Source organism: Ascaphus truei, chromosome 10 (genome assembly GCF_040206685.1).
Source record: "Ascaphus truei isolate aAscTru1 chromosome 10, aAscTru1.hap1, whole genome shotgun sequence".
NCBI classification, from domain to species: Eukaryota; Metazoa; Chordata; class Amphibia; order Anura; family Ascaphidae; genus Ascaphus; species Ascaphus truei.
In genome coordinates this window covers 39,035,073-39,060,018 of record NC_134492.1, presented here as the reverse complement: position 1 = coordinate 39,060,018, position 24,946 = coordinate 39,035,073, and the positions used below count along the sequence as shown (strand labels likewise).

Genomic DNA, 24,946 nt, shown 5'->3' with positions numbered 1-24,946 from the left:
GATTTCGGGCGACGTCGCGTCGCCGGCACTATAAGCGCGGCCTTACACGCTAAAAGTATGCTTCCACTGCAGCAAGGTATTCTGGGAAATTACATGCAAATGAGCACACCGTGTCACCTTTTGCCTGAGATCCATTTTTACATGAAACCCTTATGAGCTAATGCTCGCTGTTAACATAGCTTTTAAACACAGCCTGGGAATCAGATGCAAAGCCAGAGAAACCGCTCAGACATGTTTCGACCTTAATGAGTCTCATCAGTGTGAGGTTTGCTATATGCTATACGGTGGAGGTTTCTTGTTGCCTTGTGCACCCACCATAACTTCAAATGTGATGGTGTATATATATATATATATATATATCTATATTTCAAATAAATCTTTTGTATACTATGTACTGCAATGCAAATCTAAGGGAAATATAACTCCTAGGCCCGGGCCATAGAGGGGTGGGGAGAGCGGAGGCGCGCTAACGCTGAGGCTCGCCTGCTTCAGTCAGCGCGATTGCACGGACTTGCAGGCGAGCCAGCGTGCTCGAAGGGAGCCGGGGGGGGGGGAGGTGGTTGGAGGCGGGGCAGTGACGTCGCTGGGCCAATCGCCCGCGACGCACTGACGTCAATGTCACGGCGCCGTGATGTTGACGCTGCTTAAGGCTGATTGGATGTTTTCAGCCGACAGCGCGCTGAAAAACAGCTTGGCGCTCGGCTGAAAACTCCAAAGCTTCCGCACGCCTGCGGACGCTCGCGTGAGCCCCCTCTCAAGGCATCCTCATTGAGGATGCAGGGGCTCAGCGCGGAGCGTCCGCACGCCTCAGCGCTGTTTGTCCATCTATGGACGCAGCCCTACAGTTACTTACAAAGACGTCTTAGAAATATACTCTGTATCCCTCGTTTCCACTGATCTCTCATTTGCATTCACACAAGCCCATGTGCATCCCTGTGTGATGTTATCCATGCCATTACACAACAAAAGTCACACAATCCAGATACATCTGGGGCAGTATTAACCCCGCAAGCGTCCAGGGAGAACCTGGCACAGGTGGGGTTAACAAAAATGACATGAGGACATTGGCCTCTCAGCCACTAGTGCCCACTGGGTGACCACGCCCATCCTGTACCCCCCTGCCAATGTGCCACACCCACATTTGCAGTATACAAAGTTCAGTGGGGAATCCACGCCCCTTTCTCGTGGACTCCGCCCCTTTCTCGTGGACTCCGCCCCTTTCCGTCTCCCTTTAACCCTCGCTGCCGCCCACGTGTCACCCTTCCCGTTTCGCCCCCCGCTGAGAGCTGTCGCTATGCCCGGGATCCTGCTCGGAGAGGTGTTCCCCAATTTCGACGCCGACACCACCATCGGCCGGATCTCCTTTCACGACTTCCTGGGAGACGCGTGAGTAATGGGATGGGGGCCGGGGGGGGGGGGGGCTGTGGGAATACTCCCTGGGGTCTCTGCACAGGGATAAGTGGTCGAGAAGCCTTCTAATAATAATAATGTGTATGTCCTGAGACCCGCAGGAGAGGGGTCATTAGCAGGTGATTTATATAAGCGCTCTTTGTAACCTGATGCCGTATTGTTCTTCAAAGTCAAACGGACGTCCGCTACAGAGATATAAATTGCCCGTATTATGTTATTTTTGACTCCTCAACGTGACCGCTGCTCATTTTTGGCTGTATCTGTAATGCTGATACTTGACATAACCTCGTCACCAGATCCTGAATCCGTCTACACACCTACAGTCATACATCCCTGCTGGCTTTATCAGCATTGGTTCCCAACCTGCTTCCTTCTTTGAACTTCCTGTACTCTATTCCCCCCCCCACTTGTCGTATATATATATCTATATGTGTATATATATCTATATGTATATATATATATATATATATATATATATATATATATATATATATATATATATATATATATATAATTTCGTTAGCCACAGAACGGTATCATCTATTTATTGTGCGTGTGTGTGTATATCTCACGCTGCATGTATCGTCCGTTGAAAGAGAACCATAGAAGATGTTATCCTTAGAATCTACGTGTGATCTTATGAGGTTTTTTCCCCAATGCCCTAGTTTATCATTGCAGGAAACTGCAACTAATCTGCATGTTAAACAATAACATGGGGTCAATACATTCCGGCCTCTGTACTTGCACAATATCTAAAAAAAAAAAAAAAAATTTTTTAACTGGTCCAAATAATTTTATCTTTGTCTGTATCTTGTATCTGCAATCATAATCTAAGCAGCATTGTACCATGATGTTCTACCCTATTGAAAATCATCCAGGGTGGCCTTCTAGTTTAGGGAATACTGTGATGTGACAGGTACTGTATGTGAACCAGATCCAGTTGTTGAATGTGGCTTCATTGCGACTTTCAACATGTGTGCACTCTGTGGGATCTTAACTTGACATATCAATTACATAACAAGGAAGTATTGCTGTGTAATGGACTTGTTTTAAATATGGCCTTTGACTTTCACCCTTCCACACAAACCTGCACAGATTCGTCTACTTTAGCTAATATTTTGTTGGGCCCTTTGAAAGTTAGACAGACTAGTGACCGTTTTAGAATGTCATTGCTACTGCACACCGAGCATCTACAATGTAGGTGAAAATAGTGGCATATTTGTAAACTAAGGCCGAGTTCAGGGTGACTGCTACGTGACTTGCGTGCGTGCGTGCGTGCGCGTCGTTGCAATTTCGGGTTCGTGGGAGTGTTCAAACTGAAAACTCCACCGGCGGCAAAGTGCAGCGTTGAATGATATTTCGGGCTACAGGTGCATCACGTGAGCTCATTCAGCGAACCAGCTCCATGACAAATATTAAAAGAAAATATTAAAGAGCTGATTATACGCCCCTTATTTTCATGTGCAGTCTAGACGTACTCTAAATTAAAAGCTAATTATATTGCATTCTAATATATAATAAGATAAACCATGGTGTCTGATTTAGGCACAAAAGCTCCTTTCAGGAGATCTGTGCATGTATACAACTTTTCCATTTTCTACTATATAAACTTACCATTACCTTGAATTAATAAGAAAACTGACCAATTACACAAATGCAAACCCCTAAATGTAGTGAGCCCAATTCTTGAATTGCAAAAAAATGAATGTATTAACATTTCTCTGTTGCTTTCTTAGCTCTTTCTATGGCCGTGAGCTGCAGTTGTGATGGGAGAAGTATTCCCAGCTCACAAAGCGTTTAGACATGATTGTTGGTTTGACTTTTAATAGTAAAAATGTTATGCTGGGATATTTGATCCCTCAAAGCTTGAGTCGTACAACAATCATACAACCTGGATCTGTTTTTATCTTGCTGGTGTCTTTGGTAGCAGAAAGTTAAGGGATGTGTATAGGTGGCATGAAAAGCAATGTATATTTACATTTGGTAGTGCACCTGGGGTGAGGTTGGTTGGTTGGCATTGCATGATATAGGTGGAGTCCTGTTTGGAATCTAGGGCTAACCCTGCCCCTGTGTTCAGTTGTTTGCTTGGCACCGGTATGTGTGAGTTTGGTTTAGTGGTGCTGGATTGTATGCCATGAATTGCACAAATAACTGTACATGTTTAGAATACAGAGAAAATGACATGTTCAATCCACTTCTCAACACTTGTTTGTTTTACTGTGCTATAGATTGGCAAGTCACACAAATTAGGACTACTTCCTCTTCGTTTTAGAACCATGATGTAGCTTTGCTCTAAATGTCACGGTATTGTAACATGGCAGCCGCGGTTGAGTGATGATTAGACTGAATGTTTGTGGTAGTGGTGTGGCATAGTTCAGATTATATATCTTTATTTTAATAGATGTACATGGTATGTATTATTATTATATATTTTTTCTCCATATATTTAGGTAAAATAGATTTATTTTTCATGGACTTGGGTACTCTAAAAAGAAAAGCATTATAAAATAAGTTCTCCTCTGGTGCTAGTACCTAGTCGTGGTGGGTGTGTGATTCCAGGCAAAAGGTGACACATTGTGTGCTCATTTGCATGTCATTTCCCAGAATCCCTTGCTGCAGTGGGAGCACTGTATACTAGGTGATAATGGTTGAAAGGTGTGTGTGTGTGTGTGTGTGTGTGTGTGTGTGTGTTATTCCTCCTCCCCCTGTAGCATGCCAAACTTCTGAAATAAAAATATTTACAGCTGCAATTGGCACTGATCCTTTTTTTTGTTTTGTTTTAACTTTGTGATCTCCTTTCTCCACCCCCCCCCCCCCTCCCCTCTCTCTCCAATGTGGTTTATTTTTAATCTCTGCTGCTTCATTCAGGATGTATAAGCGTTTGAAATAAGTGCATGGGAAGCCAAGTTTCTCTCCCCAGTTCTGTCAAAAAACACATGAAAAATAAAAAGCCAACCCTGCTTGGGGGGGCACGATACCAACATAGGCCCTTACCTCCTATGGGCTTGTGTGGGGGATTGCGGCTCTAACATATTTTATTTTTTACTGTATCATTTTATTTGACTACAAATTGATACTTTTTGCCAAATCCTTTATTTTTCTTTTTCTGCAGCTTAGGGAAAGGTGGGGGGAATAAACCAGTGTACAAGGTCTGCTGCAGAAATGATTGAAATGATGTAAGACTGGTTTAGCAGAATTTTCTCTTTCCTGAACGCCTCCTGCCAGTGGTTTGAGCATGCACAGAAGATATACATTGTATGTATGGTGATCATCGCTGGAAGAGTAGGTTTATGCACAGACTGATCTGGCTTATTCTGCTCACTGAGCCTGTTCATTGTCATTCTTTGTCATGTTTCTCTGCGTCCCTCTTGCGGGGGAGCTTACTTTCAGTTGTAAAGCACTACCAGCAGGGCAGGTGTTCAAGATTTGCCTGTTGGTTGCCCCTGGGGCCTGAACTTGAGCACCCCTGTAAGTCTAGTGTAATCACCTCTGTTAAGCCTCAACTGTATTCAGCTCATTGTTTAGTGGTAATAGGCAGTTGAAGCAAACAGAAAACTGCTGTCACCTGATCTGATCACTGAACCGTTTCCTGAGAAACATCTCAAAGTCAAGGTCATGAACCTGTTAGATCAGCCATGTTACTGTCTGTTCCTGGGAGCTGCCTCTGCAGTGGGAGTGTCAGTGTTAATGTATCACTCCTGGGGGACACACACATTGTGTTTTATATCTAGCAGAGGTTCTCTGGCACTGAACAGCGTTGATTTGGGCTCTGGGGGACACCCTGCTTCCTGAGTCACTTTTCTCGGAAGGGGATGCCAGTATCTCTCCAGTTTAAATGTTCTGTGTTGTGGGTCAATAGGAAGCTGCCAGGGATAACATCACCGCTTCCTATTGGGCTGTAGAACATTTAAACCCGCTGTTTTGATGGGCCCATCTGAGCTGCTGTCGACACCCCATTCCTAGATATCTCTGAAAGCAGGGGCTCCCCGCGCTGAAATAATCAATGCAGGTCCACTCCAAAGACCCCCTGCTTCAAACATATCGGTGTCCCCAGGAGGGCCTCTTCCTTCCTTCCTTCTTTTGTGTGTGGTTTGTTTTTTTTTTTTACATTCTATATTACTGTGCTTGTGTTAAGGCAGGGGTGCACAAACTGGGGGGAGGGGGCATGGCAGTTAGAGGCCCTGTGCCCTTCCCCCAAGGCATTTAAATTACATGCCAGGGGAGGTGAGGCCTCTAACTCCCTTACCTGCTCTTCAGCGACACGTCACATGACGCTGCAGGGTGACATCACATGGCCAGTGATGCCGGTTCCTTGGAGAGAGAGAGAGAGGGGTGGGGGGCACGAAACGCTGCGGCTGCCACGCATGGGGGCGCAGCTCAGGAAGTTTGCGGACCGTGTTAAGGAACTAAATGGATATTGGCCTCGAGTGCCCCCGATTTGTCATTTTCCATGTGGGTGTTCAAACTATTAGGGCATAAATTGACCTCTGTGCCATACATATTTTGCCCAAATTAGAGGTACAGATGTCAGATTTTTGGCCAGATCCAGTTTCTGATTATGAGCATATCAACATAAGTTTTGGTTATGAGCTAATATTGCATTTATGTCTTTAAAAAAAAAAAAACAACAACAAAAATGTGTACACGCCAAGATTTATCTAGGTATAGTTTATTTATTGTGCATAAGAAAATATATACACATTGCTTAGAAGCATCGTTCAACCTGCTCATAGAAAAATGTATATTATGAAGATTTTTAACGTTTGAAGGCTTATAAACATAACTAACCTTTTACAGCTGTTAATACATATTGTATTTCATGTTTCCCGTTCTGTTGGGCATCTCTGCAGCTAATGTTTGATGTCACCATCTCTGTAAAACCACTTTGTGGGCACAGTGTATGCACATATGTTCTGGTCCGCACTACAGTGGCTCTACCTGTGACCTCATGTGGTAGGTGTCTCTGCAGCTCCTTTTGATCCTGACAAAACAGGGAACTTTGCATATTGTTGTCTAAAAGCAACATTTACTGTGTTTTTTTAAAAAGGAAGTTTTTAACACCTTTTTACCTTTTTATAAAGTGACACTTTTTTTTTTTTTTCTAGATGGGGTGTCCTTTTCTCTCACCCACGGGATTACACCCCTGTCTGCACCACTGAGCTGGGACGGGCAGCAAAGCTGGCCCCAGAGTTCAAGAAACGCAAAGTTCGTATGATCGCCCTGTCCATAGACTCTGTTCCGGATCATCTCGGCTGGAGCAAGGTGAATAGAACAGTGTGTGTGTGTGTGTGTGTGTATGTGTGTGTGTGTGTGTGTGTGTGTGTGTGTGTGTGTGTGTGGTCTTTATCCTTGTGCTCCCTTAGGCCACACTTATAGTAGCGGTGACAGCACGCAGCAGCAAAACAGGTGCATGAAGTCTGGTGAGTGGGCGCGATGGCGCAGCAACAGTGCGTCCAAAATCGCTTTAGTAAAGGGATTTTGTGATTTACGCCGACGGCCGCACCACGTGACTGGCATCAAGCCAATCAGAGCTTCTGCCTTCCCCCTTGCTGACGTCACCGCCTCTTACCGCCAAAGAAATCACACTGCTAGAGTGCAACTTTTGCTATGGCGACTATAGCGGTCGCGAGCACGGCGCCGCTAGTATAAGTGTGGCCTTGGATACAGGTTTTGTATCCTTGAACTTCAATTGTGCTACAAGCATACTGTTTTTTTTTTTTTGTATGCTTTACCTAGCAATGGATAATTGGTTTATTTTTAAACAACTTTTCTGCTCAACCATTATCTCCAGAGACTTGTTCCTGTAGTGAGATGCTACTGGTATGAAGTGTATGGCTGCCCGGAGTTATCCTAACCATCTCCTTTTTTTTTTTCCTTGTTTTCTCCTGTAGGACATAAATTCTTACAACTGTGATGAGGCCACAGAGACACTGCCCTTTCCTATTATCGCAGATCCCAAGCGGGAGCTGGCTGTGCAACTGGGTATGCTGGATCCAGATGAGAAGGACAAGGATGGGATGCCAGTAACTGCCCGATGTGTGAGTATCTGAGCAGCAAGGGGGTGTTGCCATTCCATAGACCTGCCTCATTCCAAATGTGTGGTTAAAAAAATAAAAATAATAATATGGGTGTTCCGACCTCCTCAGATAGTGGTGTTTTAGATGCAAATGGTAATAGTCCACACTCCAGAGGACTTGGTATAAACCTGAAAACGTTTATTGTGGGATCAACGTTTAGGTTCCAGTTTGGACCTCTTTTGTCAAGATGACATTTTGACAAAAGGTCCAAACTAGGTCCGATACGTTGATGCCACAATAAACGTTTTCAGGTTTATACCAAGTCCTCTTGAGTGTGGACTAATACAGTTTCCAAAAGATAAAGGTCAAGTCTGGCTTTTTAATTACCTGTCAATGGTCACTCTTTGGCCTACAAAGTCCATCTGTCTTAACTAGGCCTTGTGACCCTGCAGGTGTTCATCATTGGTCCTGATAAGAAAATGAAGCTCTCTCTCCTGTACCCAGCCACCACAGGAAGGAATTTCGATGAGATCTTAAGGGTTGTGGACTCTCTTCAGCTGACCGCAACCCACAATGTTGCAACCCCTGTGGACTGGAAGGTAATGGCAGAGACAAACCATGATTGATTTTTCTGTGCTGGGAAGACATTCAATGCTTTGCATCGTAATAGGTGCTCTAGCTGTTTTATTGTGGAGATAACAGCGACACCATGTATTCTGGGGGGAGGCGAAAGGTAAAGTTGGGTAGACAGGATTGTGGTGGAAAAGCTCACGTTTTTTTTTTTGTTTTTTTAAATCGCTAATTAGGTTGGTGACAGAGTCATGGTGCCACCAACTATTCCAGAGGAAGATGCTGGCAAGCTGTTCCCTTGTGGCGTTTTCACCAAAGAACTCCCTTCTGGCAAGAAGTACCTGCGATACACTGCTCAACCAAAATAAGGAGCTCCCAAAGAGATGGTTTTTAAGCTTTCTGCCAGGCTTAAAGTAGTCTGACCCATGTAGGATTACCATGCTCTAATTAGAATATGCAGGGAACAGGTCAAAGCAGCATAGACCATGAATATCAGCACCACATGGCCTATCACATCATGAGCTCAATTTCATTATACTTCTAAGGTACAGTACATGTCAAAGACTCGAGCCATTTCAAGAAGCGATCTACTCTTGTACTGGAAGGATATATTAATAGTGCATGTAAGGCTCAAATTCTCGCACATATTTATTTCTAAGCTACCCCAAAACAATCAATGGGGGTTTGCTCATGAATTTTACATATTGCAGTAGCTGTCATTCCTCACTAAATGCTTGCAAAAGAACATTAGAATTAAATATTGACCCCCCAAAGAAGTTTCTTTATGAATGTCAAGCTCCACAAAGACTGTGCCTTTTTATGATAAGTCAATCATATCTTTATAAAAAATAAAACAGAATTCTCGCCAAATATTCTGCTTTGGTACCACTGTGCTAAGTTTTGGGCCAATGGGGTATTAAAATATAAAATGTGCAAGTCAAATGAATGTGCTTTGCAGTGTTTTGTTTTCCCCCAACTTTCAAAAATATCTAACTAATTTTCATGCTGGAATATTTTGATGAATACATCCTATCTCTCTGAATTATAATCATTTGCTACTGCTTGATAACCCAGGGTGGATACCCATTGAACTTTCACAAACATGAGCAGTGGATCTGCATGATGCATTCTTAATTAGCCAATCATAACACTATTTTTAAGGGAGGCGGGGGGGAGATACAGATATTGCCACCTCCTTTAATGGTTTTATACATGGAGATGAAGACTTTTACATGGGAAGAATTTGAATTTCTTCTAGGCATCTGTGTAGCAGGAACACAAAGATCCCTGGGCTATGTTTTAGTAGAAGTAGGAATGCTTATTGCTCCAATCCTTTTTATTCATATTATTGAGTAAAAACTACAACACATTTTAGGGATTGACACGGCGTCAGGAATGTGCAGTAATTAAGGCGCAACCTGCTGTCGTGACATTTCAGGGTTTACTTGTTTTCCTGGGCTCTGGTCCTGTAATAGAAAATGAATATGCATGTTACATAGATGAGGTTTGAAAAGACATGTCCATGTTCAACTTATGCTAAATTTAGACCAAATACTTTATCCTATATTTGTACTTGCAGTACATTGATACAGAGGAAGACAAACAAAACCCCAGTGAAATATCTCTCATAAGGGGAAAAATAAATCCCTGCCTGATTCCAAGAATTGGCAGTAAGATTACTCCATGGATCAACATCCTTCTCATGTTTACTTATTTGGTATAATATCCTGTATACCTTTCTAAAAAGATGGCAACCTTTTTTGGAAGATATCTACATAGATATTGATCAATTAGAAGGTATGCAGATAAGTCTTTCAGACCTACAGCCAGTGAAGGGGTTCAACTTCACACAACCCCCTCCTCACATATATATATTTATATTTTCAGTGGTCCCCTACCGTATTACAATAGACTGTGGTTTATATTACAGATGAACAAACTTTACCCACACCAGTAAAAATGGGTTAATCAAAAGCTGCCCCATACCCAACGGTTCACTGTGGTAAGGGTGAAGGACCCTGCCCCTCAGACTAATTCTTAGGCTATTTATGAAGATGATTATTTGCTCTTGTACATTGTGCAAGAAATTTGTTTTATGCCTAAAATGTGTGGTAGCTGTTTATGTATCTTACATTGTTAATGCCATATCTAAACTAATCCTTAAAGAAGAATTTATGGATTTGTCATTTTTGTATACAATCCGGGTTTTCAGGATATCCCTGCTTCAACACAAGTGGCTCAGTCAACGACCGCCACCTGTGCTAAAGCAGGGATTTCCTTAACCTGACCTGTTGGTGGCCCTTGAGGACTGGAGTTGGCCACTCTCTCTTACTTTATTCCCAAACAAAGCTCCTCTTACTTGGGGCGTTGAGTTTGGTGAAGATGAGCTGCATAATGTTTTCCAATTGTTGCCTCTGTTCCAGAAAGTCTTGCATTGTTGGATTGTGGGTGCTCTCTAACCATTCATTCTTGGTTTTGCAAGCATGGATAGCCTGGTTCTGAAAGGGATGAAGCAGACATAAGAGACCTCATAGTATAATAGGGCCCGCTTTACAGCGTTCCGCTCATACAGCGTTTCCCAATGTATACTCATATTCATTAGGTTCGGCGCCTGTTCCGTTTTTCCTGCGATTTTCAGCATGACGTGCACAGCAGCAGAGTATCCGGTCGTCACTAAGCAACAGTTTAAGCGCGTGCGCAACTCCTTGTCAGATGCCATTTGTCAGCGAAAAAGTCGGTTTACAGCTCTGCATCTCTGTTTTCAAAGGTACAATACAGTAGGGTCCCGGTTTATAGCTATTTCCGCTTTGCGGCGGCCTGGAACAAGCCGTATGAGCGGGGCCCTACTGTATATGCAGATTTTGTGCCTTGTTGAAGCATGTGGCTCAGGACACGTTTTTAAAGCAGCACACATCTCTCCCATGCGCTACCCCCACCACTTTTTTTTGTGTGTGTGTGTGTGTGTGTGTGTGTGTGTGTGTGCGCTCTGAAGTCACTGGGACCACCTCCTTCCTCCCATCTAAACCCAAACCCTCATCATCTCACTCTCGCCCTCTGTCAGTCCCCCTTCTTTTCCTATCCCTATTCTTTATCTATTCTTTGATACAAAGAAAAGACTAGTACGGTACCAGCAAAAGCCAAAATGAAGGGTATTAGTTAACCTGACTGTTAAACGCAAACACAGAGATAGAGAGTCTGAAGAGATATAATATACTAGAATCCATGTATTAAGTCTACAAATGTATAAGTACTGTACCTATGTTAAAAATGCCTAAACAACTAGTTTTGATATACAAAAACAGATATGCAGAGACATTTAAGAGGAGCAGAGAACTTCCAAGTGCCTAAATACCTTCTCCGCCTTGAGTAGTCTGCCTTGCACTATTTCTGGATCTGCGATGGTCTGTTGGATGAGACTAATGTACGTCTTTAAGGCCAGTTTAGCTTCTGCATGAAGAAACAGAAAATCACATGCATTACACTATGGTGGTGAATAGTCATTATAAGGGCTGGGCCTTGGGGGGAGGAGGGGAGAGTACTATCCGAGAATTATAATATTTAAAACACACACCTTCAGAAGACCCTTCACATTTAACCCTGGTACATAACAGCTCATATTTACAAAGTGGTGCTAAGCCACAAAACACCTTCTGGTGCAGGAAGACACATTGCTGACATTTCACCAGAAGTGCAAGCAACTCCCACTGCCCAGTGAAATAGAAGCAAAGTAACCAAAACAGTATTGAACAAAGTCTCCTTGTTGAAAAACTAGTGCATTTTAATAAAAATTAACGAAAAAAGTCCCACTGAAAAGCAATGGGATTGTTTCAAACAGGGTTTGTTAGATATTTTATAAAAAAAAATATATATATATATATACATACATACATACATACATACCAAAGCCTCCCGGACGCCGCTACTTTTTCCTGGGCCCTTCCAGTGTCAGCCCTGTTAGGAGCAGGCAGTGGACGGGTTAATTCCTTCTTTAGGCTCTGTGTGTGTATTACAGACTTGGATACAATTCAGCTATCCAAGGACAGCAACCACGAGAGTGTCAGCCTGAGAGAAGGATGCTGATTGGTGATCACTACTTTTGGATGAACCAATCAGTTTTCAACCTGTTCTGATATGGGACAGGGTTCCAACCCCCAATCTCAGGTTATAAATTCTGACTCCAAAATTCAGTTAGGAAGGAGAAGAGTTCTGTTGATCTTCCTCCACTTGTGGAGTGAGGAGCCTCTTCCTCCATCCAGGGGATGGGAGGGAAGAGTAACAGGTCTGAAAGGGGCCAAATACACGAGTCAGGGTTCTGACCAGCATGAGAGAAAAGGGATAGTTCTATGCTTGCTGTATTATTACCATCTGCCTGCAATAAAACCAGTTGTATCAGAAACCGTGTGATTACTGTCTGCTGCTGTTAAGAAGAACAAGGTGTCAGCATGGCCCGGCCCATCCCCTGCCCCTGCAGAGAACCTGTGCTGACTGGAGGTGCTGCACCAACGAAGAATAAAGTTAACCTGCACCCCTGTCCTGGCTCTCCCCACACCATCGCGGAGCACTCAGTCCTCCTGTTTACCTCAGGTACACAGCATCAACACACCTAGAAGTAGCTGGAGAAAGCATAACCACCCCAATCTCACTTAGGGTGGGGGTAAAAGGGCTACACACACATTATATATATATATATATATATATATATATACACACACACATATACATTGCTCGACAAATCACCTAAAAATCTCGCCGAACCAAAAAATCTACTCGGCACCTAGCCCCGCCCCTAGGACCACCCCGAGCTCCAGCCCCACCCCCGCTTAAAAATAAATAAATTGAATAAATTCCTAGTAAGAACAACATTTGTTTTTGACAAAAGTTTATTGTATTACATTATACTACAATTAGTCCTTGTTACGTGTGTGTATGTAAATGTCGGATCTAGAAAAAAACCCTGAACCCCTTAACCAGTGCCTGGACACCCCCGCGTCACAATTTCTAAAGCAGCAATCCCGTCTGGGATCTTACCTGATCCGCAGTCCCTCAATGTCCAGGTACCCTCATTCCCGCAATGTTATACATTGGAGGGGAGGTGTTCTCTACCTGTCTTCTGGGTTAGGGGGGGGGATTCCAATGTCTCCCGTGTGAAGCTTGAGTCAGATCTTGAATAAAGCAGTATAGGTTATTTCGGTGAAGTATAGGGCAGTTAAGATATATAGGGGAAATAAGATATCCAGAGTGAGAGAGAAAGACAGAGAGAGTGTGAGAGACAGAGAGTGTGGGTGAAAGAGTGACAGAGAGAGAGAGAGAGAGAGAGAGTGCGACAGAGAGACAGGAGGTGACTGATGATGTGTGGGTGTCTGTACACACACACACATACACACTCTCACATAAACACACTCACATACACACACACACAAATCATGGGGCCCAGGACAAATGAAAAGAGCAGGCCCCTCCCCCCTGAGCCCATAACGCACCTACCGCGAATAAATATTTTTTAGCACGCAACTTTTACTTAACTGTTTTCTTATTGTGATATTGTGAGCGGATGGGAGAGTGACAGGGTGACTGGGTGTGTGGGTGGGTGTGACAGTGACTGGGTGGTGGGTGACAGTGACTGGGTGCTGGGTGACAGTGACTGGGTGGGGTGGGTTGACTGGGTGGGTTGACTGAGTGTGTTGACTGGGTGACTTAGGGAGGTGGAGCGGGCCGGGCCAGGCCCAAAGGCAGCAGGCAGGACACCATGCGGGTCCTCGGCTCTGCGCATGCGCAATCGCCACCATATTTTTTTTAAAAACTTTTTTTTAAAATATAATGGTTGGGCCCCCCTGACTCACGGGGCCCGGGACGCCCATACCTTTTGTCCCCCCCTATTGGCAGCCCTGCACACACACTAACACACACACAACAAGAAACGGAGCTCCAGGTCCCGATCACCGTGTCCAGCAGGGACATTGGAGGTATGTGGGGGACATTGGGAGCATGTGGGTGACATTGTGGGCCATCGGGAGCATGTGAGGGGTATCTGGAGCATCGGGAGCATGCGGGGGACATTGGGACCATGCGAGGGGTATCTGGAGCATCGGGAGCATGCGGGGGACATTGGGAGCATGCGGGGGGCATCTGGGGAATCAGAGGCATGCGGGGGGCATCGGGAGCATGCGGGGGACATCGGGAGTCATCAGAGATATGTCGGGGGCATCGGAGGCATGTGGGGGACATTGGGGGCATGGGACAGTACTTACGTGCTCACGAAGGATCACAATAGAAAAGTAAGGCGCTACCATCCGCAGGCTCATGTAGAGCCTGGATGCGCGGCAAAAAAAAAAAAAGTCTCGTCAGCAAATCAGATTTTTTTTTCTTCAGCGTCAGCGGGGGAAATTAAACAGAACCACGTGCGTTGCTTGGGCCAATCACCAAGGGGCAATTTCGAGTCGCCCCTGGCGACCGGGCTTGTCGAACACAGTATATACAGGCATACCCCGCATTAACGTACGCAATGGGACCGGAGCATGTATGTAAAGCAAAAATGTACTTAAAGTGAAGCACTACCCTTTTCCCACTTATCGATGCAGGTACTGTACTGCAATCGTCCTATACGTGCATAACTGATGTAAATAACGCATTTGTAACAGGCTCTATAGTCTCCCCGCTTGCGCACAGCTTCGGTACAGGCAGGGAGCCGGTATTGCTGTTCAGGACGTGATGACAGGCGCATGCGTGAGCTGGCGTTTGCCTTTTGGGCGATATGTACTTACTTGCGAGTGTACTTAAAGTGAGTGTACTTAAAGTGAGGTATGCCTGTATATATATATATATATATATATATATATATATATATGTATATATCCAATAAAGAATATCACTTGTGAGTTGTGAGCACATTCACATGTCTTAGACAGGTCTGCAACCCTGCCTTTCAACCCTTATCACCTTGCATACTGTGCTCCCACTGCAGCAAGGGATTCTGGGAAATGACATGCAAATGAGCACACGTGTCACCTTTTGCCTGGAATATCCATTCACATGGAGCCCATTTAAGCTGATATATTGCCGTTCACACAGCTTTTAAACACAGCAGGGGATGAAATCACGTAATGTGAAGAAATGTGAAGAAACGCGTAGGGTGTATGTTGCGTTGCTGAAGTGGGTACTTACCTGGGTACTTACCTTTACACCTTGGACTAACTATACGGAAGAGGCTACTATTTTCAGCTCAAGACGGTACACACTTGTGCTCGGAACTAGTTTACACCAGACTTGTTTCCGGAGGACTGTTTGAACCACAGTGTCGCTCCCTGAGTTCCTGCTGGACGGAGACCCAGTGGAGCACTGCAGATCCATGCGGTGAAGACATGGAGTGATCTGAGTAGCTGTTTCTTCGTCCGGTGCATGAGTATATCTCATAAAACGCTTGTTTTTAATTGTTGTTTGTGAGTTAGCATTTTATTGGGATTTTTTAGGAAAATAAATGTACATTTTTTTGAATATATTGCACTAGGATCGGGCGCCTTCTTTTTTGTGTTTTTGTACAGATTAGCCTGGAATTCGTTGGTTCCCCGTGGAAGGCAGCATGCTCCTGTTTGCAGCAAGAATCTATTACTAATCCATACTACATTGGACTCTTTTCATCACTTTATTATTGTGATTTTTTATTCTTCATTTATTATTCTGTTTTGTTTTGTTTTTTTATTATTTCCTTTTCTAATCATTGGTGGTGTATGCTACTCCTATCAGTTTATATATACCAGCAATATTTAGACATACATTTAATATATATTTTTTTTTATTTTTATGATTAACTATTTTTATTTTTTAATTTGGATCTTTTTTGTTACTTCATCTGATTGATATAAATTATATCCCATATCTATTGGGTTATATAGTTATCACACCATTACAGCTTACCACTGGGGATTGGTTCATGAAGAATGGTGTGATATTAACTAGACAAAAGAAAGCCAAACCTGAAACTCATAAAGAGATATAGTATGAGATCTCTTCACATATTCTGAGATACAAATATATCTTGCACACTATTCTTACATGTATATCTAAAACCAGAGAGACGCCATATTGTCTCTTTATAACTATCTGGTACATATGAAGTTAAAAAGAAAAGCAAAAATATATTCATGAAAATATAATCAAGAGGGCCTCTCAACTTTCACCATTAAGAGATAAAATTCTGGGATGAAGTTCAAGTATATCAGAAGAAAGAGATAATTGGAAAAACAGGATATTGCCAGGTATCAAGAAAAGTTAAACGGGTTAAGAAATAATGAGGATGAGACAGAGTAGGAATGTATGACACAATTTGATGAGGAACACCTGGAAAAGTAACACTTTTGGGAAAAACAAGTACTTATTTGGCTTTATCGGAAATCCGATAAAGGGGTATAAAGATGTGGATTTGTGGGAGGAGACTTCAGAATTATTAAGGTTGTTAGAGTCTTCAGAATTATTAAGAAGCTGTCAGAATTATCATACAACTGCCTATAATTGAATAATTCTCCATCCATAACCTGTGCTAAGGATGCCTGTATAATTTGACGCTGTGATGCTGCGCTCTGAACTTGTCTCTGAATAAAATCTGGGAAAGAATTTGTTCCATGTTCTTATTGACTAAGGTTGCTACACCTTAGATACCAGGAACCTCTACAAAGAAGGATCTTCAATGGCGAGCCAGTGCCTGAGTCCGTGACTTAACTCTACTCACAAAGGGGGGGAGAAGGGGTGAGCCCCAGGAGGGGTGAGTCCTTCTTCCTCTCACCCACAATCGTGTGAGTAGGGGTCCGGATAAAAGAACCTGAGGAAAAGAAAAGAAAAGAAGCATCGGACGGATATCTTTATCCAGTGGAATTTATTGGTGGCCACCAAGACCAAAAGCGATCACGGAGAGACACTCCAGGTCTGTGCAATCGAGGATTCGCAAGGAGTTGATCGCCTGCATTTTGAAAGCCTGGCAGAGCTTGTGAGAATCCTAGTCGACAAGGATTTTTCCAGCGCCAGGGCTCATAGAGGCAGCATCACTAAAACAGTACGTGAGTAACGTTGATTCACTTAATTTACAGTATGGATTTTATCCAAGAACAGGCTAATCAGAGTAAATTACCCCTCACACCCCCAGAGAATGTGGGTTGTGCAGATTTGTGGTACTCTCTGTTGAAACAGGTTATGAATGCTTTTAAAGATATTGATGCAAAAAAATTAAGCAAGAATAAGAACATAAAAAAATTCCAGCTATTGACTAAACTGGTTTTTATTTATGAACAGCAAATGACAGGTACAGCTTTAATTCAAAGCTATGCGCAAGCTGTACAAACTGATCCAAATTGCACAAGATGTCCTGATTTATGGCGTCAATTAAAATTCTTGCAGGATCAGATGACTATTAGAAGTAACTTACACACAAGAAAAATCGCTGGGTTAGAGGCAAAACAGGGGGAGGAAGCCCAGGAATCAGATAGGGATGAGGAATTTGAAACTTTAAAACAACAGCATAAGATTACGATGAAAGAATACGCCGAGTATAGAGAAGGAGCCAATCAACATTTACATCAGTTACAAGATGAACTGAGGGAAATGCAAGCCCAGTTACAACACAAAGATGATTGCATTAAAAGGTTTAGGGAATCCACTAATGCAGAGTCTGAGTTTAAAGGGTTTGCAAGCAAAGATTTTCTTGCCTCTCCTTTAACTCCCAAAGGATTCCCTCTACCTAGAAAGACTTCCACACCCTCACCTGCACCAGACATCGACACACTGACAGGAGGTCAGAATATTATGAAGGCAGTCAAATCTATAACACCTTATGACAATGCTAAGGGACCTTTTCAGAATATGGAATGTTTTGAGGGATGGAGACGCAGGCTAAATTGGTCAGATCAGATAGCTTGCTAAGCACTGATTTTGTGGCTCCCATTGCATGTTGCTAACAAGGTAGAACAGGTGGGAAAACCCATAGAAGAAGGTACAGCAGGTTTGGGTACCAATACATATATGAATGCAGGTCAAAGATTGCGCACCATTGTAGAGGCTGTCACGGGAGTACCCCAACTGGGACATACTGCCCTGGATTCCTTTAAAATTGGTCCACATGATGATCTACAGGCATGTGCTATAAGCTGGGAAAATGCTTGGAAATTGGTTATGGGGAAAGAGTCTGTACAAATGACTGAGGAAGATAACAAACAATGCATAATTGAGTTTTTGCAGAAAATAAAGGAATTTGACCCTGCCATAAAAGTGTTGGCTATGGCAGCCCCAAGTGTAGAAGCAGCTGCACAAGTTTTGATAAACAAAGGGTTGGTTTCAGAAGGGGGAACACAATTGAGACAACTTTTTGGGTATAATAATACAGGTCCTGATGCCTATGGTAATGACTACAACCCGACCTACCCTAATCCCACATACAATCCAAACGCCAGACGTGGTAGAGGAAGAGGTATGGGGAGGGGGCGGGGAGGACAGGGACAAAATGCTCCTTTTGTATGTTATTATTGTGGCAAGCCAGGACACATGAGAAGGGATTGTAGATCTTTGATGTATGATCAGGCACAAGAAGGGTACAAAGGGGGATCAGAGGGTAATGAGAATGGGCTTTACCCACAGCATAGGGGACCCCCACAGCCCACAGCACCACCCATGTCCCCTATGCAACAACAGTATTCACCCCCCGCACCAGTACCACAATATAAAGACCAACACAACCCCATGCCAAACACAAGTCCCTATCACCAGGCACAGAAAATGCTAGAAGCAATAGTAGGGACTGGGGAGCAGGGAATGGGAAACACGGAGAAGGGCAACCCCGTGAGTTCAGCATAGGGGTGTGCCCCCCCTGTCACTCTGTCATTTGTTGCAAATATATCCTTAGCAGGTGACGGGAGACCACATCTCCTAGGAGTGATAGAGGGGATAAAGGTTGAAATACTCATTGATAGTGGGGCATCCGTTTCTACAACAGGTTTGCCTTTGAGGGTCCCCGAGGCTGCTGAAGAAGCGGTCTTGGTGAGCTTCAATGGCAAAGCTACCCCGGCTGTTTTGTGCCCGGAGGTAGTGGTTTATTTAAAAGATCATGTTATCTGTGTTGCAATGTGGAAAACGGAGGCTATGCATGCTACTATCTTGGGTTCAGAGGTCATGCAGAGAGAAGGATGGCTTATTGATTATCCAAATACATGTATCTGGAGGGTCCAGCCCTCTAGAACAAAAACACATGCTATTGAGAGTACATTCTACCTCAGCTTATGCAGTACGAGGGTACATTACACGATTGTCACACTCAAGTCCAGCGGGAAAAAGCCTCTCCCTTTGCTAAGGAAAAGGATGAGACGGCTCCTGCTGTATTTGTAGATGGAGCTCGTTACTGGGAGGATGGGCAGTTTTGGACAGGGTTTGCAGTAAACGACCCTGAGGGAAAGAAAATGTTTAAATTCCAGCTGCCACCTTCATACTCCGCACAGCGTGCTGAGCTTGAAGCTGTTAAATGGGTTATTGAGAATGTGGAAGGAAAGATAAACATTTACAGTGATAGCTCATATGTAGTGCGAGCATTAACAGAACATTTACCTCTGTGGTGTAAACGAGGTTTAGTTGATGCATCAGGTAAAGGCTTACAACATGCAGCCATACTAGAAAAACTGTACCAGGAAGGCATTGATGCACCTGACAGAGTAGCAGTGTTAAAAGTAAAAGCTCATCAAGGAATTTCAGAGGATCCTATAATTATGGGAAACTTTGAGGCGGACATTGCAGCCAAGGATGCCGCCAGATATGGGGAAACTTTATATCCTATAGTGAGAATACAGGATATTAGCTCTGTGAGTAAGGGCCTACCCACAATCTTTATTGAGTCAGTTGCATTTGAAGGAGAACAGGCAAAAGATTCTAACATCAAACATTTGAGAAACACAATGTCCACTGACACTTCATTATCTGATCAGGAAGGAATTTTGTGTAAACAAACTAACACGGGTTGCTTACTACCCATTTTGCCCGCACATTTAGAGCCTTTATTAGTCAAGTACAATCATGACACAATGGGCCACATTGGCACAGATTTGTTAACTAAAGTAATGCAAGACAAGTTTTGGAGTGCCACACTAGTGCAGACATGTAAAAATGTTTGTGCTGAATGTTTTATCTGTGCCCAAATACATCCGAGACCTAAGGGTCAAAAGCCCCAGGTACAGAGAGTACCTATTGCAGGTGGACCATGGGAAAACATCCAAATTGATTTTATAGGCCCACTTCCAAAAGCTAAGGGTGGGTATGCCTATGGGTTGGTGGTTGTAGATGTATTCACTAAATGGCCTGAGGTTATCCCTCTGCGTAATTGCACTGCTCTAACAACAGCCAAGGCCCTGTGGACTCATATTTTCAGTCATTGGGGTTTTCCAAAGGTAATGGAATGTGATAACGGCCCACATTTTGTAGGAAACATCACAAAGGCCCTATGTGGTTTACTGGGAATACAACAGAGATTCCACATACCCTACCATCCACAATCTGCAGGAATAGTAGAGCGTATGAACCGTACACTCAAGACACGTATACGCAAATGCCTTTTAGACCAAGGTAAAGATTGGGCCCTACACATCCCCGCAGTATTACTAAGCATTAGGGCAACACCATCTCAGGCAACACAAGTGTCACCATTTGAACTCATGACAGGAAGAAAAATGCCAGTGTGGTTCCCTAATGAACCAACTTTATCTGGACCAATGATCGCAGCGGCTGCACGATCAGAATGGTTGAAAGATTTACAGACACAACTTCAAAGTTTGTCTCAATTTGCAGCTTGCAACATGGCAAAACCAGTTGCTACTACCGCCAACGGTGCTGACAAATTTATCAAAGGGGGGATGGTTATGATAAAGACATTTCGTAAGCCAGGCCCCTGGGAGGCAAATTGGGAAGGCCCATACAAAATTCTTGATAAATTGGGCTCTACAGTGATACATGTGGAAAAAGTGTCTCAGAGACACAGCAAAGGTTGTAAACCTCATAAAGGTACCACTATGTGGGTACACATTGATCAATGCAAATTGTACAAAGGCAGGCTTCTGCCACTTCAGGTTGCCACTGATAAGGAGTGATGCTGTACTTGTTGTTTTTCAGGATATGGATCCGGAGTAGATGTACCGGAAGTTCCTTGGATACCCTCACCATATGGTACCAGATGACCCCAGACGAGCTGATGTAGGTACCCCACAAGTACCACCGCAGCCATGGTACCAACGGCTCTTCGGGACCCCACCCCTTCCATTCCATGAAGTACAGAGACTAATTTCTGAACCGGAACCAGAGATGACAACTGAACCGGAACCAACACTAATGATGACAACACAACCAAGAAGTGGGAATGAAGAATTCCAATCCGGAATGAAAAAGACTATACCGATGGACAAAACAGGCAAACCACTGCCACAAAATAAGTCATATAACACCCAATATGGTGCCACATCTCACACCATAACACAAATACTATGTTACACCATAATATGTATTCTTATGTGTGAACACATTGCAGGACTAGGTCTAGATGACAGAGAAAGATGTGAATACATTGACAGAGATCTCTTGTATTCAGAGGAACAAAAGGGTAGTTCATTAATGCAGGTTCGTTTATGAACTAAAGGGGGGACTGAAGAATGGTGTGATATTAACTAGACAAAAGAAAGCCAAACCTGAAACTCATAAAGAGATATAGTATGAGATCTCTTCACATATTCTGAGATACAAATATATCTTGCACACTATTCTTACATGTATATCTAAAACCAGAGAGACGCCATATTGTCTCTTTATAACTATCTGGTACATATGAAGTTAAAAAGAAAAGCAAAAATATATTCATGAAAATATAATCAAGAGGGCCTCTCAACTTTCACCATTAAGAGATAAAATTCTGGGATGAAGTTCAAGTATATCAGAAGAAAGAGATAATTGGAAAAACAGGATATTGCCAGGTATCAAGAAAAGTTAAACGGGTTAAGAAATAATGAGGATGAGACAGAGTAGGAATGTATGACACAATTTGATGAGGAACACCTGGAAAAGTAACACTTTTGGGAAAAACAAGTACTTATTTGGCTTTATCGGAAATCCGATAAAGGGGTATAAAGATGTGGATTTGTGGGAGGAGACTTCAGAATTATTAAGGTTGTTAGAGTCTTCAGAATTATTAAGAAGCTGTCAGAATTATCATACAACTGCCTATAATTGAATAATTCTCCATCCATAACCTGTGCTAAGGATGCCTGTATAATTTGACGCTGTGATGCTGCGCTCTGAACTTGTCTCTGAATAAAATCTGGGAAAGAATTTGTTCCATGTTCTTATTGACTAAGGTTGCTACACCTTAGATACCAGGAACCTCTACAAAGAAGGATCTTCAGTTCACACCATTAGGCGCAGTCTTATTGTGTTATATATATATATATATATATATATATATATATATATATATATATATATATATATATATATATATAAAACTGAGTTAAGTTATGGTGAGTAAAAAAAGTGACAAAAACCCTCCACAGGAAAGCAAATATGCAAATATAACTGTATGCTCATCTGCATGTCTTAGGCAGGTCTGCAACCCCGCCTTTCCCCATCATCACCCAGCATACAGCACTTCCACTGCAGCAAGGGATTCTGGGAAATGACATGTAAATGAGCACACAGTGTCACTTTTTGCCTCAATAACCATTTTTAACATGGTTCCCTATAGGGAATGCACCTTAACCCTGGCTGTGCTCAAAGCTGTGACCATGCAGCAAGCTTAAGCCTATAGGGAACCATGTTAAAAATGGTTATTGAGGCAAAAAGTGACACTGTGTGCTCATTTGCATGTCATTTCCCAGAATCCCTTGCTGAAGTGGAAGTGCTGTATGCTGGGGGATGATGGGGAAAGGCGGGGTTGCAGACCTGCCTAAGACATGCAGATGAGCATACAGTTATATTTGCATATTTGCTTTCCTGTGGAGGGTTTTTGTCACTTTTTTTACTCACCATAACTTAACTCAGTATTATGGTTTAGCCTATCCCATAGCCTCTCTTGCATTCCCAGTAAAATCAACCCCACACTGATGAGACCCATCAAGGTCGAAACAGCTGTCTGTGGGTGGTTTTCTGGGTATGCACCTTAACCCTGGCTGTGCTCAAAGCTGTGACCATGCAGCAAGCTTAAGCCTATAGGGAACCATGTTAAAAATGGTTATTGAGGCAAAAAGTGACACTGTGTGCTCATTTGCATGTCATTTCCCAGAATCCCTTGCTGCAGTGGAAGTGCTGTATGCTGGGTGATGATGGTGGAAAGACGGGGTTGCAGACCTGCCTAAGACATGCAGATGAGCATACAGTTATATTTGCATATATATATATATACATATATAAACACACAATCAATATTCTCATCCACCATCAAACCTGTTCCTTTAATAACACCATGTTTATTATTAAAACCGTGTACCTCATAATAAATACCATGCACCATATTTAAAAAGAGCAGTGATGCTTCTCCCACTGAACAAATGTTATTGCGAAACACAATTGTTTTCATAATCAAAATAAAGCAAATATAAAAGGGGTACATTGTTTTTCTTACCGGTGATATTTAAGACTTCCATAGTCTTTCTATAATCTAAGAAGCAAGATTCTCAATTTAAACAAATGTCTAGGTACATCATGAAATACTTAAAAGCTGATTATGCCATTGTCTTCAAACTCTTAAAAAGATTTTAAAAATAATGTAAAAACTTCCCCTACCATATTTCCTGCATAGGATTAATTAGGCCCTCTAGCTTTAATGATTGAGTAAGTACTGCTAGGGCTGAGGTATACATGATACACAGGACTTATGACATGTTGAACAAGAGGCCCTCCCATGCTATGATATCATTGTATATGTCACAACACTCTGCCAAGGAATTTGGAATCCTGGTGATTTATGAGGTCAGAGATGACTGATGCATCCCCTTGTTGAAAGGGGCAGAGTTCCTGCCACTGTTGTGCAGTGTCTCTGATACAGTGCTTGAGGCTGCAACATTCTCTTTCAGGAGCAATGTTTTCCTCTAGCTGGTCCCTTGCTGTTCATTTTCTGTTGTTTACCATCATCAAGATGAGCTTGGGCTCTTGTGAACAACGGCCTTTGTGGTCAACAACGGTCTGGGATATTAGCCCAGAGGATTTGGAACTAATCCGCATGCAATCCCACAGTATGGCCACCTGTCTGCCTTACCCACTGAACGAAGTATGCTGGGCTGACATCAAGGACATAAAGATACTATATGTTCCTTGTGGAGTCCTCAGCTTGGTTGCTCTGGGTATAACCATCATCTTTCTCTGGATCCATTACAAAAAGTCGAAACTGAAGGTAAATACCCCCTGATTTTGTGACTTTATATGACTGGATTGAACCATAGAAAAAAGCCATGTGCAGTTGTTCTGTTACTGGGGTATTAGCAAACCAAGCTGTCTCCATACAGGGCGTACAAGCATTAAGCTGTCCAGCTTTTAAGTAAACAAATATTCATAACCGAAATAGATGTTTTTCTCGATGGGTCTTTTCAGAAGGTCAACCAATTTGATGGAGAGTTGTGTGGGGGCTCATTATTTTGCTCTTTTAATCCTTTTGTCTCCTCTGCAGTACCCAGTCACTGGCTTAGGCATTGCGTGTACATGCCCCCTACCCGATTACAATCTGGATGTGGATTCTACACTTTGCGAGCTGGTAGCGATCACCTCGCGCATTCTGAAGAAGCTTAAGATGATGGATAAGCAGTTCTCTCACCACCGGTGCAAAATAATACGTATTCGTAAGGTCTGGAAGAGGGACGAAAAGGACGAGAACAAACATTTCTCTTCGTGTCTATGCCAGCAGTACTCAGACGTAGAATAGTGCCCGATGGGAAAGAGATACTAAGCTATGGATA

General features: G+C 43.0%; 2 protein-coding genes across 2 annotated transcripts; one reads left to right on the top strand and one right to left on the bottom strand.

The window, feature by feature from the left end:
• Window positions 1–1,221: 1,221 nt before the first annotated feature.
• Window positions 1,222–8,943, top strand: LOC142503864 (peroxiredoxin-6-like). Its single transcript, XM_075616700.1, has 5 exons — window positions 1,222–1,386; window positions 6,516–6,672; window positions 7,302–7,448; window positions 7,880–8,026; window positions 8,234–8,943. Exons 1-5 carry the CDS (start codon window positions 1,295–1,297, stop codon window positions 8,363–8,365), a joined length of 675 nt encoding a protein of 224 aa, XP_075472815.1. The 5' UTR covers window positions 1,222–1,294; the 3' UTR covers window positions 8,366–8,943.
• A 274-nt stretch (window positions 8,944–9,217) lies between these two features.
• LOC142503865 (ankyrin repeat domain-containing protein 45-like) lies at window positions 9,218–23,656 on the bottom strand. Its single transcript, XM_075616701.1, has 4 exons — window positions 23,620–23,656; window positions 11,350–11,444; window positions 10,357–10,495; window positions 9,218–9,463 (listed from the first exon to the last, which is right to left on the bottom strand). Exons 1-4 carry the CDS (start codon window positions 23,639–23,641, stop codon window positions 9,432–9,434), a joined length of 288 nt encoding a protein of 95 aa, XP_075472816.1. The 5' UTR covers window positions 23,642–23,656; the 3' UTR covers window positions 9,218–9,431.
• Between the last annotated feature and the right edge of the window lie 1,290 nt (window positions 23,657–24,946).

What these genes read in the sequence shown, in the direction of transcription:
- LOC142503864 (XM_075616700.1), top strand. Translation starts at nt 1,295, where the DNA reads ATGCCCGGGATCCTGCTCGGAGAGGTGTTCCCCAATTTCGACGCCGAC. An exon ending in CACGACTTCCTGGGAGACGC is followed by an intron (nt 1,387 to 6,515) that starts GTGAGTAATGGG and finishes TTTTTTTTCTAG; the next exon opens with ATGGGGTGTCCTTTTCTCTC. An exon ending in ATCATCTCGGCTGGAGCAAG is followed by an intron (nt 6,673 to 7,301) that starts GTGAATAGAACA and finishes TTTCTCCTGTAG; the next exon opens with GACATAAATTCTTACAACTG.
- LOC142503865 (XM_075616701.1), bottom strand. Translation starts at nt 23,641, where the DNA reads ATGGAAGTCTTAAATATCACCG. An exon ending in GGAAGTCTTAAATATCACCG is followed by an intron (nt 11,445 to 23,619) that starts GTAAGAAAAACA and finishes TTCTTCATGCAG; the next exon opens with AAGCTAAACTGGCCTTAAAG. An exon ending in GACTACTCAAGGCGGAGAAG is followed by an intron (nt 10,496 to 11,349) that starts GTATTTAGGCAC and finishes CATCCCTTTCAG; the next exon opens with AACCAGGCTATCCATGCTTG.